Genomic DNA, 16,134 nt, shown 5'->3' with positions numbered 1-16,134 from the left:
GTCACTAGGTGATGCTCTTCGTTAAATTTCTCTCCTAGTAAGGTAATCTGAGGAATTATAACTCACTCAGATGGGGAAGAATTTATGCTAGGTCTAATAATAATTAAGTTGGCTCATTAACCACAAAAGTTACATAGTTCAGAAAACAAATTTACAAACAAAAAGGTAAGCCACACGAATTTATGGTAGAAAAACTTTCTGTAGACCGTAAACTTAGAGGTTTTTATATCATAAACATGATATCTCTCTCCATTTATTTTTATCTTTTTCCATTTATGTCTCCATTTAATTTTAATGTCTTGATAAGATTTTATAGTTTTGTCAACAGAGTTCTTGAGTGTTTTTAAAATTTTTTCCTAGGTAAATAACATATTTTTGATGCCACTGAAATGTTACCTGTATCTCTACTTTTTTATGCTTAAAATATTTTAAAGTAAATTGACTATACACCCTTTAATATTTCAATATGTATTTCTCAAATAACATTATTACACCTTACCAAAATGATTCCTTAATATCATCTATTACCCAAAAACCAATGGTCAATAAACATTAAAGGGGGCTCAAGCTCATTAGTAATTAGAGAAATACAAATTAATAAGACAAAGACATATGTTGCACACATATCTGACAGAAATTTAAAAGTATGATACCAAGTGTTGGAAAGGATGCAGAGCACAGGAACTCTAATACATTGCTACGGGGAAGGGAGATAACAATCCTTCTGGAAAGACAGCATTACATAGTACATAGTAATAGTGAAGATGCATATATACCTGATGCCCTCTACCACTGCTAGACACACCTAACAGAAAATGTAGCAAGAAACAAGACAAGTACACCAGGAAACATTTCAATCTTCTTCTATTACATACCTAACAGAAAATGTACCGAGAAATAAGACATTTATACCAAGAAACACCTAATATTGTTTGTTATAGGAAAATTCTGAAATAACTCAAATGTCCCTCAGTATTAGAGAGGAAAAATAAATTGTGGTATGTAAATACAATAGAATAAAACAGAATAAAATGTAGAATAAAAAATGTAAAATTAACAAATTAGAGCTCTTGCAACAACACGGATCAATTTCACAAGTTTCATAATAATGAAATAAGAAGAGATATAAATTAACATGCATAGTATAAGTCTGTTCATATAAAGTTCAAAACCAATGCCTGCCAATTATTTTCAAATGGTTCAGCAAGTAAAAAATATATCCATATATCTATTCAAATATAAAGGAAATGTGGCAAAACGTTAACAATTGTGAATCTAAGTGAAGAGCATACAAAGGTTCATTGTATTACACTGCTACTTTTCTTTAGGTCTGAGATTTTTCAAAACAAAAATATAGAAAAAAAGTTCAAAAATCAGACAAAGCTAACTTATATTGTTTAGGAGTATTTTATTCACGTGGGTGATAAATGTATGATTTTTCTTTATAATTGTGTGTTAAACTATACATATAGATTTTATGCATTTTTTTCTGTATGTAAATTTCGTAAGTGAAAAAAGGTAAAAATAATATGATAAGATACATAAAAACACTTTCAAAGAAAAACTGCTATATACTTGTTAAACATTATTATTAAAAAACAATAAACATTTTGCTTTACAACAAGCAAGCGAAAGCAAGAGGGCTTTTGTTATGTGGGACATTAACCTGAGATCAATCTTTCAAAAGGTACCTCCTGAGGACCAATTTTTGAGGCTAGCAACATAATAATGTCATCTGATTTTTCCATGAGATAGTTTCTATACAACCATCAATTCTGAATCTTGCTTAATTTGATACTAGATAGTATATTCTTCTAAATAATTCCCATGAACTGCAATACGATACTCCAATACTCATTTTGGCAGATATACTAGCATATGCTACTTAAAAATGTATTATAAGAAAACTCTGGATGAAAGCTTTATCACTATTCAAATATCATACACAATTCACATTGTCCATGTATTTTCTATAGGTTTTTCCAATGTCCTTACTAGGAGTCCACAGTATTTTTTTTTTAAACCCTCAAAATCAAAGTTGTTCAGAATTTCATGCTTTCAAACTGTCTTTTAATATAGTTATATCAATCCATTTGATTGTCTTCTTCTGTGTCTTCTAAATCAATATCAAAATCTAAATCATCATCACTTTCTTCATTTCTTCTGCTTCTTCTGTGGCTGGAACGTAGATTATTTTCAACATTTTCTGTCTTTTCTGGTTCTTTATTAAACCTAAAGATGGAAGAAAAATTTCTCAGGATTTCATTGTTTAACTGTGTAGATTGAAAAGACTTTTACACTACATTTCTTGATTAACAGGAGCCTTATGAAGTAAATAAAGAGGAAAAGATCCTTGAAGATTAACTTAACTCAAGAGCCAACCAATTATAATACAGTTGTCAATAAAGTATGATCAAAGAAATTAACACATGATGTCCATTAAAGAAAAGAAGTTATATAATGAGTAATTCTTTTGTAATGTGTAATAAATGTGAACCTCATAAATATTTTAACTTTCTGAAAATGATGCTTCACTTTTATTATAATGATAGAAACATTTAACAATTAATTAAGATGTTCTTCCTGTTGGGTAGAACAACGTCTACATTAGTGTGATATTCTGCATCTTAAGACTCTCAGAGCTACTGAATGTTTCCTTAAAAGAAAATTCACATATTAATTAGAAGAGTAAATCCCAAACATAAAAAGAAATACTCACGGAATAACAACATCTTCTCTCTTTCCACATTTGGCACAGACTTCAAGATCACAGGCACATGGTCTACACATTATGTGATAAGAATCCTTCACTGTCTTTTGTAAACATTTAACACTAAAAGTAGAAAAGAAAATAAAATCTTAATTTTTACTCATTAAGGTTTATTTAATGAAATAAGGGGGTGTGTGGCTAAGTGTACAGCTGATAAGCCTCAATCTCAGATATTACTCTCATATGTTACTTTAGATTAATTACATAGCATTTCTAGAGAACAGTGTACAGCTCAGAATAATAGTAGACATTTATCTACTTTCTTAAAGCTTTTAAAAAATGTCATCTGCAAATATTAACAGTTTTACTTCTTCCTTTTCAATTTGGATTCCTTTTATTTCTTTTCCTTATCTGATTGCCCTGGCTAGGACTTCCAACACTATGTTGAATAAAAGTGTCAACAGTGGGCATCCTTGTATTGTTCCTGATCTTAGATGGAAAGCTTTCAGTTTTCACCACTGAGCATAATGTTAGCTGTGGATTTATCATATATGGCCTTTATTATGTTGAGAAACTTTCCCTCTATACCCGCTTTGTTGAGAGTTTTTATCACATCATTGTGTCAAATGCTTTTTCTGCATCTATTGAGATGGTCATATGATTTTTATCCTTCATTTTATTAATGTGCTGTATCATATTGATTGATTTGAGGAAACTGAACCATCCTTGCATGCCTGGAATAAACACCACTTGATAATGGTGAATGGTCCTTTTGATGTATTGTTGAATTCAGTTTACTAATATTTTGTTGAGGATTTTTGCATCTATGTTCATCAGGGATAATGGCCTGTAATTTTCTTTTCTTGTGGCATCCCTGTCTGGTTTGGTAGCAGAGTAATGCTGGCCTCATAAAATGAGTTTGGGAGCATTCTCTCCTCTTGAAGAGTCTGAGAAGGACTGGTATTAGTTTTTTTTTGGGGGGGGGGAGAGTTTGAGAAGGATTGGTATTAGTTCTTCTTTGAATGTTTGGTAGAATTTACCAGTGAAGCTGTCTGGTCCTGGACTTTTGTTTGTTGGGAGATTTTTGATTGCTAATTCAATCTCCTTACTAGTAATTGAACTTTCAGATTTTTACTTCTTCATGATTCAGTCTTTGTAGGGTGTATGTTTCTAGGAATTTACCCATTTCTTATAGGTTGTCAAATGTGTTGGCATACAATTGTCCATAGTAGTCTCTTAAAATCCTTCGTATTTCTGTGGTATCTGTTGCAATGTCTCCTCTTTCATTTCTGATTTGACTTATTTGAGTTCTCTCTTTTTTTCTTGGAGATTCTAGCTAAAGGTCTGACAATTTTGTTTACCTTTACAAATAACCAGTTCTGAGATTCATTGATCTTGCCTGTTGTCTTTTCAGTTCCTGTTTCAATTATTTCCAATCTGATCTTTGTTATTTCCTTCCTTCTACTAACTTTGGACTTCATCTATTTTTCTAGTTCCTTTAGGAACAAAGTTAGGTTGTTTAAGATTTTTTTTGTTTCTTGATGTAAGCATTTATTGCTAGGAACTTCCCTCTCAGAACCGTTTTGTGGGTTAACATAAAATATATCCTGGAGAATGTTCCATGGACACTTGAGAAGAGTGGGTATTTTGTTGCTTTTGGTTGGAATATTCCACATGTATCCATATAATATTGTTTAAAAGGCCATACTACCAAAAACAATCTACAGATTCAATTCAATCCTTATCAAAATTTCAGTGGCATTTTTCACATAAATAAAACAAACAATCCTAAATTTGTATGGAACCACAAAAGGTCCCAAATAGCAAAGCAATCTTGAGAAAGAAGAACAAAGGTAGCGGCATCACACTTCCTGATTTCAAACTATATTACAAAGCCACAGTAATCAAAACAGTGTGGTACTGGCATAAAAATAGACACATAGATTGATGGAACAGAATAGAGAGCCCAGAAATAAACCCATTCATATATGGTCAATTAATTTATAAAAAGGAGCCAAGAATATACAATAAGGAAAGAACAGTCTCTTCAGTAAATGGTATTGGAAAAACTGGACAGCCACATGCAAAAGAATGGAACTAGACCACTATCTTATACCATACAAAAAAATTAACTCAAAATTGGTTAAAGACTTGAATGTAAGACCTAAAACCATAAAACTCCTAGAAGAAAACTGGCAGTAAGCTCTTGACATCAGTCTTGGCAACTTTTTGGAAATCATTTTGGAAATAAAGTCAAAAAAAATAAAAAATAAACAAGTGGGACTATAACATACTAAAAAGCTTCTTCACAGCAAAGGAAAACACCAACAAAATGAAAAGACAACCTACAGAATAAGAGAAAATATTTGCAAATCATGTATCTGTTAAGGGGTTAATAACTCAAATATACAAAGAACTCATATAACCCAAAGGCAAAAAAAAAAAAAAAAATCTGATTAAAAAATGGGCAAAGGATCTGAATAGACATTTTTCCAAAGAAGACATACAGATGGCCAACAGGTACATAAAAAGATGCTCAACATCACTAATAATCAAGGAAATTCAATTCTAAACCACAATGAGATATCACTTCACACCTGTCAGAATGGCTATTATCAAAAAGACAAGAAATAACAAGTGTTGGCGAGAATGTGGGAAAAAAGGAAACTTTATGCACTGTTAGTGGGAATGTAAATCAGTGCAGCCACTATGGGAAACATTATAGAGGCTAATCAAAAAATTAAAAACGGAACTACCATTTGATCCAGCAATTCTACTTCTGGGTATTATTCCAAAGAAAACAAAAACACTAACTTGAAAAGATATATGCATACCCATGTTCACTGCAGCATTATTTGCAATGGAAAAGAAATGGAAACAACCCAAGTGTCCACTCATGGATGAATAAAGAAAATGTAATACATACTTACACACACACACACACACACACACACACACACACACACACACACACAATGGAATATTATTCAGCCTTAAAAAAAGAAGGAGCTTTCTGGGCGGCGGGAGGGGAGGGAGGGCGGGTGGCCTGCTGGGTCCGCGCGGCCTCGGGGCTGGAGCCTGGGTCCCCGCCCGCCCCAGCGCCCACCGCGTCTCCATCGTGGGTCGCGGTGGTTGGATGTGCGTCCGGGTCCGCGGGACAGGCGGGCGCAGAGGTCCCTTGTGTTGGCGGGGGTGGGTGCGGCGAGGTTCCGGCGCCTCCACGGAGCATCGTGGGTCTGGGGCTGTGGGCGCTGCAGATTGCTATCCTCTCTGCACTTTCCCGGCTCTGAAGCCTCGAGAACATGGCTAGGCAGCAGTAGTTTAATGGGGAGTTTGCCTGCTGGGAACTAGGGGCCTGCTGAGGTCTCAGTTCTTGGCTGGCCCCGGAACACGAGGTTGCCAGGTGTGTGACGGCAGCAGGTAGGAGTGACCCGCTGGTGCAGTGATGAGCAAGAAAGTACAGGAAGGACAGTGGCTATTGGCCTGTGAACCTAGGCAAGAATGACCAGCCGACACAGTCCAGACCAAGGTCCGTGGGCCCAGCTCGGTCCTGTGCGTCTGGTCAGTGGAACAGACCTGCAGGTGTGGCTCTTGTCACTCTAGGACTGGCTTCAGGACAGATCCTGCTGATGCGCCCAGGGCACCGCCCTCAGTTCTCCAGGAGAGTGCGCCGGAGGGGAGCCAGGGGGTGTGCCCGACTCAGCATGGTGGCCACGCACGTCCAGTCTGCTGGCAAGGGCAGTGGGGAGCCGGGGCAAGTCATGGCCTTGGGAGTGTCCTCTGATGAAAAAGAACCTGCGGGCTTATGAAATAACTTTGGTGTGGAACGTTGGTGTGTTGAAAAGCAGTTCTGTGTGCTTTTCCCCCCTAGTGTGAATCAGCAGTGCTGACGCAGCAGGCGGGATACAGAAGTGTGAGCAGAGACCGTCTGGAATCCCCAGACTCCAGGGAACCTAAAGGTGACAGCCAGCCTAGTGAAGAGGACAGGAGTTGGGGGCCGGTGGCGGTGGGGCAGGAAGGCACCCAACAGCAGCGTGGCCCATCTGCGGTGGCAGCAGCCCAGCAGGCGCCCCTCATCTCAGGGCCCTAATCCTGGCTCCAGCCGGCTGGTCAGGGGAGCTGCAAGGTCTTCTGGGCAAGCAGAGCTCACAGTCCTGAGCTGTTCTTCTCTGTCTTTGGGTCATCTCCCCCCATCCAAGGGGAGAAATCTAGATGAGGTTTAAGAATCAGTGCTTTAAGACTGTGGATCTCGGAGTTGAAACCTCGGAAGACATGTTTTCAGCACAGGGTGTTAAAGTGAACAGAAGTATTCAACCCCTTTTCAAGGAGGGTGTCTCCATGTGGGCAGAACTAGAGAATAAATGGGTCTTGAATTAAAAAAAAAAAAAAGAAGGAAATCTTGCCATTTGTGACAACATGGATGGACCCTGAGGGCATTATGCTAAGGGAAATAAGTCAGAGAGAGAAAGGCAAATTCCATATAATCTCACTTATATGCAAAATCTTGAATGAATGAATAAATAAATAAAATACCTAGCTCATGGATACAGAGAACAGATTGGTGGTTGTCAAAGGCAAGGGGTAGGGGCTTCCCTGGTGGCGCAGTGGTTGAGAGTCTGCCTGCTAATGCAGGGGACACGGGTTCGAGCCCTGGTCTGGGAAGATCCCACATGCCGCAGGCCTAGGCCCGTGAGCCACAATTACTGAGCCTGTGCGTCTGGAGAATGTGCTCCAAAACAAGAGAGGCCGCGATAGTGAGAGGCCCGCGCACCGCGATGAAGAGTGGCCCCCGCTTGCCACAACTGGAGAGAGTCCTCACACAGAAACGAAGACCCAACACAGCCATAAATAAATAAATAAATTAATTAAAAAAAAAAAAAAAAAGGCAAGGGGTAGGGGATGGGCAAAATGGGTGAAGGGGGTCAAAATGTACAAACTTTGAGTTATAAAATAAATAAGTCATCGGGATGTAATGTACATCATGGTAACTCTGGTTAATAATTCTGTATTGCATATTTGAAAGTTGCTAAGAAAGTAAATCTTAAAAGTTTTCATCACAAGAAAAAAAATTTTGTGACTATGTATGGTGACACATGTTAACTAGACTTATTGTGGTGATTATTTTGCAATGTATACAAATATCAAATCATTATGTTGTATACTTGAAACTAACATAATGTTATATGCCAATTATATCTCAATTTTCAAAAAATTAAAAATTTTTGTGCATCAAAAGGCATTATCAAGAAAGTGAAAACAAAACCCTGCTGAATGGGAGAAAATACTTGGAAATCATATCTGATAAGGAACTGGCATCTAGAATATACTAAAAACTCCTATAACTCAATAATAAAAAGACAAATAACTCAATTACAAATAAACAAAGAATCTGAATAGACATTTTCCCAAAAAGATATACAAATGGCCAATAAGCACATGAAAAGATCCTCAACATCTTTAGTCATCAGGGAAATGAAAATCAAAACCACAATAAGGAACCACCATATACCAACTAGAATGACTAGTATCAAAAAGAAGGGCAATAACAAGTGTTGGTAAGGATGTGGAGAAATTGGAATCCTCATATTGCTGGTGGGAAGTAAAAAGGTATGGTCACTTTTGAAAACAATTTGGCAGTTCCTCAAAAGGTTATAAATACAGAAGTATCACCTAACCCAGAAACTCTACTTCTAGATACATACCCAAGAGAATTGAAAACACATATGCACACAAAAACTTGTACATCAATGTTCATAGCAGCATTATTTGTAACAGACAAAAAAGTAGGAATAATCCAAATGTCCATCAATTGATGAATGGGTAAATAAGAATATATATCCATACAATGGAGTATTACTTATTAGTAAAAAAGAATTAAGCACTGATAAATGTTACAACATGCTTGAAAAAAATATGCTAAGTGAAAGAAGGCAGTCATAGAAGACTACATGTTATATGATTCTGTTTATATGAAATGTCCAAAATAGGTAAATCTATAGAAAGAGAAAGCAAGGGATGGGGGAACGTTTGGGGGAGAAATGGAGATTGGCTCCTAATGGGTATGAGGTTTCTTTCTGAGATGATGAAAATGTTCAAAAACTGATGTGTTTGCAAAACTCTGTGATATATAATACTAAAAGCTGCTAAACTGTACACTTCAAATGGATGAACAGTATAGTATGTGAATCTTAATAAAGATATTTTTAAAAAGCCAAATGGAAATATATTAGAAATAAGAAAGACATGGAGTGAAAGATACAAGAAATCCACTTTAAACATAAACAGGCATACCTCATTTTATTGTACTTTACAGATATTGCTTTTTTTTTTCTTTTTTAAACAAATTGAAGGCTTGTGGCAACCCTGTGTTAAGTAAGTCTATCGTTGTCATTTTTTCCAACAACATTTGCTCACTTTGTGCCTCTGTGTCACATTTTGGTTATTCTTGCAATATATCAAATTTTTAAATTATTACTATATTTGTTACGGTGATCTGTGATGAGTAATCTTTGATGTTACTATCGCAAAAAGATTACAACTTGCTGAAGGCTCAGATGATGGTTAGCATTTTCTAGCAATATTTTAAAAATAAGGTATGTACATTGATTTTTTAAAACATAATGCTATTGCATACTTAATAGACTCAATATAGTGTAAGCATAAGTTCTACATGCACTGGAAAACCAAAAAATTCATGTGACTCACTTTACTGCAGTATTTGCTTTACTGAGGTGCCCTGGGATCAAACCCACAATATCTCTGAGATATGCCTGTAGAGAGTTAAAAGGAGAAGGGCAGGAAAAAAAAAAATGCAAACACTAATCAGAAGAAAGCTACATTATTATTGAAATAGACTTCAAAGCAAAGAAAACTGTCAGGTTTAAGAAAGGATATTAAATGACAATGAAGGAATCAATTTTCCAAAAGCATGAAATAATCCTAAATGTTTATGCACCAAAAAACAGTGTGTTGAAATAAATGATGCAAAAGCATTGAACTAAAAAGAGAAATAGACAAATCCACAGTTAAAACTGGGGACTTCAACACTTCTCTCTCTGTAAGTGAAGCAACAAGCAGACAAAAATCAGTAAAGATATAGAACACCCGATCAATAGAAGCCTATCAATCAAACTGACATTTACAGAACACTCCACCCAACAAGAGCAATATATTCTCTTCAAGCACACATGGAACAGAATCTAAGATAAACCACATTCTGAGCTATAAAACCAACCTTAACAAATTAAAAACAAAAACCTAAAATTTATATAAAGTATGTTCTCTTACCACAATGAAATTAACCAGAAATCAGTAACAGAAAAATATCTGGAAAATGCCCAAATATACAAAAATTAAGCAAAACACTTCTAAATAACCTACAGGTTAAAGAGGAAGTCACAAAGGCAATTAGAATACTTCGATTGAATGATAATGAAAACACAGCACCAAAATTTATGGAATGGAGCTAAAGACGTTCTTGGGAAATTTATATAATTAAATGCTTATATTAAGCAAAAAGAACTATCTAAACGTCCATCTTAAGAAAGAAGAAAAAGAAGAGTAAATTAAACTCAAAGTAAACAAAAGGGAGGAAGCAATACCAATGTGAACAGAAATAGATGAAATTGAAAAACAGAAAAAGAGAAAACCAATAAAATCCAAAGCAGGCTCTTTGCAAAGATTAATATAATTCATAAACATATAGCCAGACTGATCAAGATAAAAAAAGAGAGACCACAAATAACTAATTTCAGGAAAGAAAGAGGGAACAATATTAGATATGCAACAGATATTAAAGAATAATAAGAAAAATATACTAAAAACTCTATGCCTATAAATCCAACCACTTCATTGAAATGGACAAATTTCTGGAAAGACACAGTATAAAAACTTGCTTAAGATGAAATAGATAATCTAAAAACTCCTCTACCCATTAAAGGAAAATTTAGTTATGGTTAAAAACTCTCCAACAAATAAAACTCCAGGCCCAAATGGCTTTTAGAATTGCTGAATTCTACCAAACATTTAAGAGATAATACTAATTTTACACAAATCTTTCCAGAAAATAAAATAGAAAGAAACAGTTCCCAACTCATTTGACGAGGCCCTAACATCAAGATTAAAAAAAAGACAAAATTAGGGCTTCCCTGGTGGCACAGTGGTTGAGAATCTGCCTGCCAATGCAAGGGACACGGGTTCGAGCCCTGGTCTGGGAAGATCCCACATGCTGCGGAGCAACTCAGCCCGTGAGCCACAACTACTGAGTCTGTGCGTCTGGAGCCTGTGCTCCGCAACAAGAGAGGCCGCGATAGTGAGAGGCCCGTGCACTGTGATGAAGAGTGGCCCCTGCTTGCCGCAACTAGAGAAAGCCCTTGCACAGAAACAAAGACCCAACACAGCCAAAAATAAATAAATAAATTTTTTTAAAAAAGGACAAAATTACAAATGAGTACTGGTAATGAACACATGCAAGAAAATGTAACAAAATGTTAGCAAATCAAATCTAGCAATATGTAAAAAGGTTACACATCATGATCAAGTGGAGTTTATCTAGGGACATGAAAAGCTGATTCAATATTAAAATCAATAAATGTAACTCATCAAATCAATGTTCTAAGGAAGAAAAACCATATGATCATCTAAATAGATGCAGAAATAGTTATTTGACAAAATTTAACATCTATTCATGATATAAACTCTCAGCAAACTATGAATTGAAAGAAACTTCCTCAATCCAGTAAAATGCATCTACAAAGAATCTACAGCTAATATCATACTTAACGATAAAAGACTGTGTATGTTCCCCATAAGATCAGGAACAGGATAAGAATATCTGCCCTCATCACTCCTTTTCAAAAACATACTGGAGGCCCTAGGCAGTAGAATAAAGCCAAAATAGAAATAAAAGTCATACAGACTGGAAAGCAAGACATAAAACTGTCTTCATTTTTTATCCTTTTTTTCCCCTACACCGCATGGCTTGCGGGATCTTAGTTCCTTGACCAGGGATTGAACTCAGTCCATGGCAATGAAAGCACCAAGTCCTAACCACTGGACCACCAGGGAATTTCCATGTCTTCATTTTTTTAAAAATTCATTGTCTATGTAGAAAATATCACAGAATATACAAAAAAAAAGTGTTAGAAATAAAATTGGGGCTCGGCTGCATGTTTGTGCGCTGTGCACCCTCCAGCCACTACATGCTGCTCTTCTCCATGGCAACGCCGTGGACCTGGGCCAGATGTGCAGCTTCTACATTGGCCTTGGCTCGTGCATCAATTGCAACATCTTCTCCTACTACTACTCGGGCTACGGCGTCAGCTCGGGCAAGCCCTCCAAGAAGAACCTCTACACTGACATCGACGCCACATGGCAGGCACTGTGCACCAAAAGTGAGAAGAACTACAGTCCTGCAGCCTGTGGAACAAAATCTACATTCACAGAAAGATAGACAAGATGAAAAGGCAGAGGGCTATGTACCAGATGAAGGAACAAGATAAAACCCCAGAAAAACAACTAAATGAAGTGGAGATAGGCAACCTTCCAGAAAAGGAATTCAGAATAATGATAGTGAAGATGATGCAGGACCTAGGAAAAAGAATGGAGGCAAAGACTGAGAAGATGCAAGAAATATTTAACAAAGACCTAGAACAATTAAAGAACAGAGATGAACAATACAATAATTGAAATAAAAAATACACTAGAAGGAATCAATAGCAGAATAACCAAGGCAGAAGAACGGATAAGTGACCTTGAAGACAGAATGGTGGAATTCACGGCTGTGGAACAGAATAAAGAAAAAAGAATGAAAAAAAATGAAGACAGCCTAAGAGACCTCTGGAACATTAAACGCAACAACATTCGCATTATAGGGGTCCCAGAAGGAGAAGAGAGAGAGAGAGAAAGGACCCGAGAAAATATATGAAGAGATTATAGTCGAAAACTTCCCTAACATGGGAAAGGAAATAGACACCCAAGTCCAGGAAGCACAGAGAGTCCCAGGCAGGATAAACCCAAGGAGAAACATGCCGAGAAACATTGTAATCAAATTGGCAAAAATTAAAGACAAAGAAAAATTATTGAAAGCAGCAAGGGAAAAATGACAAATAACATACAAGGGAACTCCCATAAGGTTAACAGCTGATTTCTCAGCAGAAATTCTACAAGCCAGAAGGGAGTGGCATGACATATTTAGAGTGATGAAAGAGAGGAAACTACATAGGAACATACATATCAATAATTACCTTAAACGTGAATGGATTAAATGCTCCAACCAAAAGACACAGGCTCGCTGAATGGATACAAAAACAAGACCCATATATATGCTGTCTACAGGAGACCCACTTCAGACCTAGGGACACATACAGACTGAAAGTGAGGGGATGGAAAAAGATATTCATGCAAATGGAAATCAAAAGAAGGCTGGAGTAGCAATACTCATATCAGATAAAATAGACTTTAAAATAAAGAATGTTACAAGAGACAAGGAAGGACACTGCGTAATGATCAAGGGATCAATCCAAGAAGAAAATATAACAAGTATAAATATACATGCATCCAACATAGGAGCTCCTCAATACATAAGGCAACTGCTATCCGCGATAAAAGAGGAAATCGACAGTGACACAATAATAGTGGGGGACTTTAACACCTCACTTACACCAATGGACAGTTCATCCAAACAGGAAATTAATAAGGAAACACAAGCTTTTAATGACACAGGAGACCAGAGAGATTTAATTGATATTTATAGGACATTCCATCCAAAAACAGCAGATTACACTTTCTTCTCAAGTGCACACGGAACATTCTCCAGGATAGATCACATCTTGGGTCACAAATCAAGCCTCCATAAATATAAGAAAATTGAAATCATATCAGGCATCTTTTCTGACCACAATGCTATGAGATTAGAAATCAATTATGGGGGGAAAAAAAGTAAAAAGCACAAACACATGGAGGATAAACAATACGTTACTAAATAACCAAGAGAGCACTGAAGAAATCAAAGAAGGTATCAAAACATACTTAGAGACAAATGACAATGAAAACACGACGATCCAAAACCTATGGGATGCAGCAAAAGCAGTTCTAAGAGGGAAGTTTATAGCAATACAATCCTTCCTCAAGAAACAACAAACATCTCAAATAAACAATCTAACATTATACCTAAAGGAACTAGAGAAAGAAGAACAAACAAAACTCAAAGTTAGTAGAGGAAAGAAATCATAAACATCAGAGCAGAAATACATGAAACAGAAACAAAGAAAACAATAGCAAAGATCAATAAAACTAAAAGCTGGTTCTTTGAGAAGATAAACAAAATTGATAAACCATTAGCCAGACTCATCAAGAAAAAGAGGGAGAGGACTCAAATCAATAAAATTAGAAATGAAAGGAGAAGTTACAACAGACACTGCAGAAATACAAAGCATCTTAAGAGACTACTACAAGCAACTCTATGCCAATAAAATGGACAACCTGGAAGAAATGGACAAATTCTTAGAAAGGTATAACCTTCCAAGACTGAACCAGGAAGAAATAGGAAATATGAACAGACCAATCACAAGTAATGAAATTGAAACTGTGATTAAAAATCTTCCAACAAACAAAAGCCCAGGACCAGATGAATTCACAGGTGAATTCTATCAACCATTTAGAGAAGAGTTAACACCCATCCTTCTCAAACTCTTCCAAAATACTGCAGAGAAAGGAACACTCCCAAACTCATTCTATGAGGCCACCATCACCCTGATACCAAAACCACACAAAGATACTACAATAAAAGAAAATTACAGGCCAATATCATCCATGAATATAGATGCAAAAATCCTCAACAAAATACTAGTAAACAGAATTTAACCACACATTAAAAGGATCATACACAATGATCAAGTGGGATTTATCACAGGGATGCAAGGATTCTTCAATATACGCAAGTCAATCAATGTGACACACCATATTAACAAATTGAAGAAGAAAAACCATAGGATCATCTGAGTAGATGCAGAGAAAGCTTTCGACAAAATTCAACACCCATTTATGATAAAAACCCTCCAGAAAGTAGGCATAGAGGGAACTTACCTCAACATAATAAAGGCCATAAATGACAAACCCACAGCAAACATCATTCTCAATGGTGAAAAACTGAAAGCATTTCCTCTAAGATCAGGAACACGACAAGGTTGTCCACTCTCACCACTATTATTCAACATAGGTTTGGAAGTTTTAGCCACAGCAATCAGAGAAGAAAAAGAAATAAAAGGAATCCAAACGGGAAAAGAAGAAGTAAAGCTGTCACTGTTTGCAGATGACATGATACTATACATAGAGAATCCTAAAGATGCTACCAGAAAACTACTAGAGCTAATCAATGAATTTGGTAAAGTAGCAGGATACAAAATTAATGCACAGAAATCTCTTGCATTCCTATACACTAATGATGAAAATTCTGAAAGTGAAATTAAGGAAACACTCCCATTTACCACTGCAACAAAAAGAATAAAATACCTAGGAATAAGTCTACCTAAGGAGACAAAAGACCTGTATGCAGAAAATTATAAGACACTGATGAAAGAAATTAAAGATGATACCAACAGATGCAGAGATATACCATGTTCTTGGATTGGAACAATCAATATTGTGAAAATGACTATACTACCCAAAGCAATCTACAGATTCAGTGCAATCCCTATCAAATTACCAATGGCATTTTTTACGGAACTAGAACAAAAAATCTTAAAATTTGTATGGAGACACAAAAGACCCCAAATAGCCAAAGCGGTCTTGAGGGAAAAAAACGGAGCTGGAGGAATCAGACTCCCTGACTTCAGACTATACTACAAAGCTACAGTAATCAAGACAGTATGGTACTGGCACAAAAACAGAAATAGATCAATGGAACAGGATAGAAAGCCCAGAGATAAACCCACGCACCTATGGTCAACTAATCTATGACAAAGGAGGCAAGGATATACAATGGAGAAAAGACAGTCTCTTCAATAAGTGGTGCTGGGAAAACTGGACAGCTATATGTAAAAGAATGAAATTAGAACACTCCCTAACACTATACACAAAAATAGACTCAAAATGGATTAGAGACCTAAATGTAAGACTGGACACTATAAAACTCTTACAGGAAAACATAGAAAGAACACTCTTTGACATAAGTCACAGCAAGATCTTTTTTCATCCACCTCCTAGAGTAATGGAAATAAAAACAAAAATAGACAACTGGAACCTAATGAAACTTCAAAGCCTTTGCACAGCAAATTACAAACAAGACAAAAAGGCAAAAAGAATGGGAGAAAATATTTACAAATGAATCAACGGACAAAGGATTAATCTCCAAAATATATATACAGCTCATGCAGCTCAATATTAAAAAAACAAACAACCCAATCAAAAAATGGGCAGAAGACCTA

General features: G+C 36.3%; 1 protein-coding gene across 2 annotated transcripts in view; it reads right to left on the bottom strand.

The window, feature by feature from the left end:
• Nucleotides 1–847: 847 nt before the first annotated feature.
• Nucleotides 848–16,134, bottom strand: part of LOC309633109 (uncharacterized protein C9orf85 homolog) — a 61,415-nt gene continuing 46,128 nt past the window's right edge. For both annotated transcript variants that reach the window (XM_082401532.1, XM_082401531.1), the window contains 2 exons: nucleotides 2,720–2,833; nucleotides 848–2,232 (listed from right to left, as the gene is read on the bottom strand). In XM_082401532.1, coding sequence (XP_082257658.1) covers nucleotides 2,085–2,232; nucleotides 2,720–2,833 — 262 coding nt within the window. In that variant the 3' untranslated portion in view covers nucleotides 848–2,084. The remainder of the gene's footprint in view (nucleotides 2,233–2,719; nucleotides 2,834–16,134) is intronic.

The sequence above is a fragment of the Balaenoptera borealis genome, assembly GCF_965194805.1.
Source record: "Balaenoptera borealis genome assembly, chromosome: 8".
Lineage (NCBI taxonomy): Eukaryota > Metazoa > Chordata > Mammalia > Artiodactyla > Balaenopteridae > Balaenoptera > Balaenoptera borealis.
Note: the sequence above shows the minus strand (reverse complement) of the source record. Positions and strands in the feature narration are given on the sequence as shown.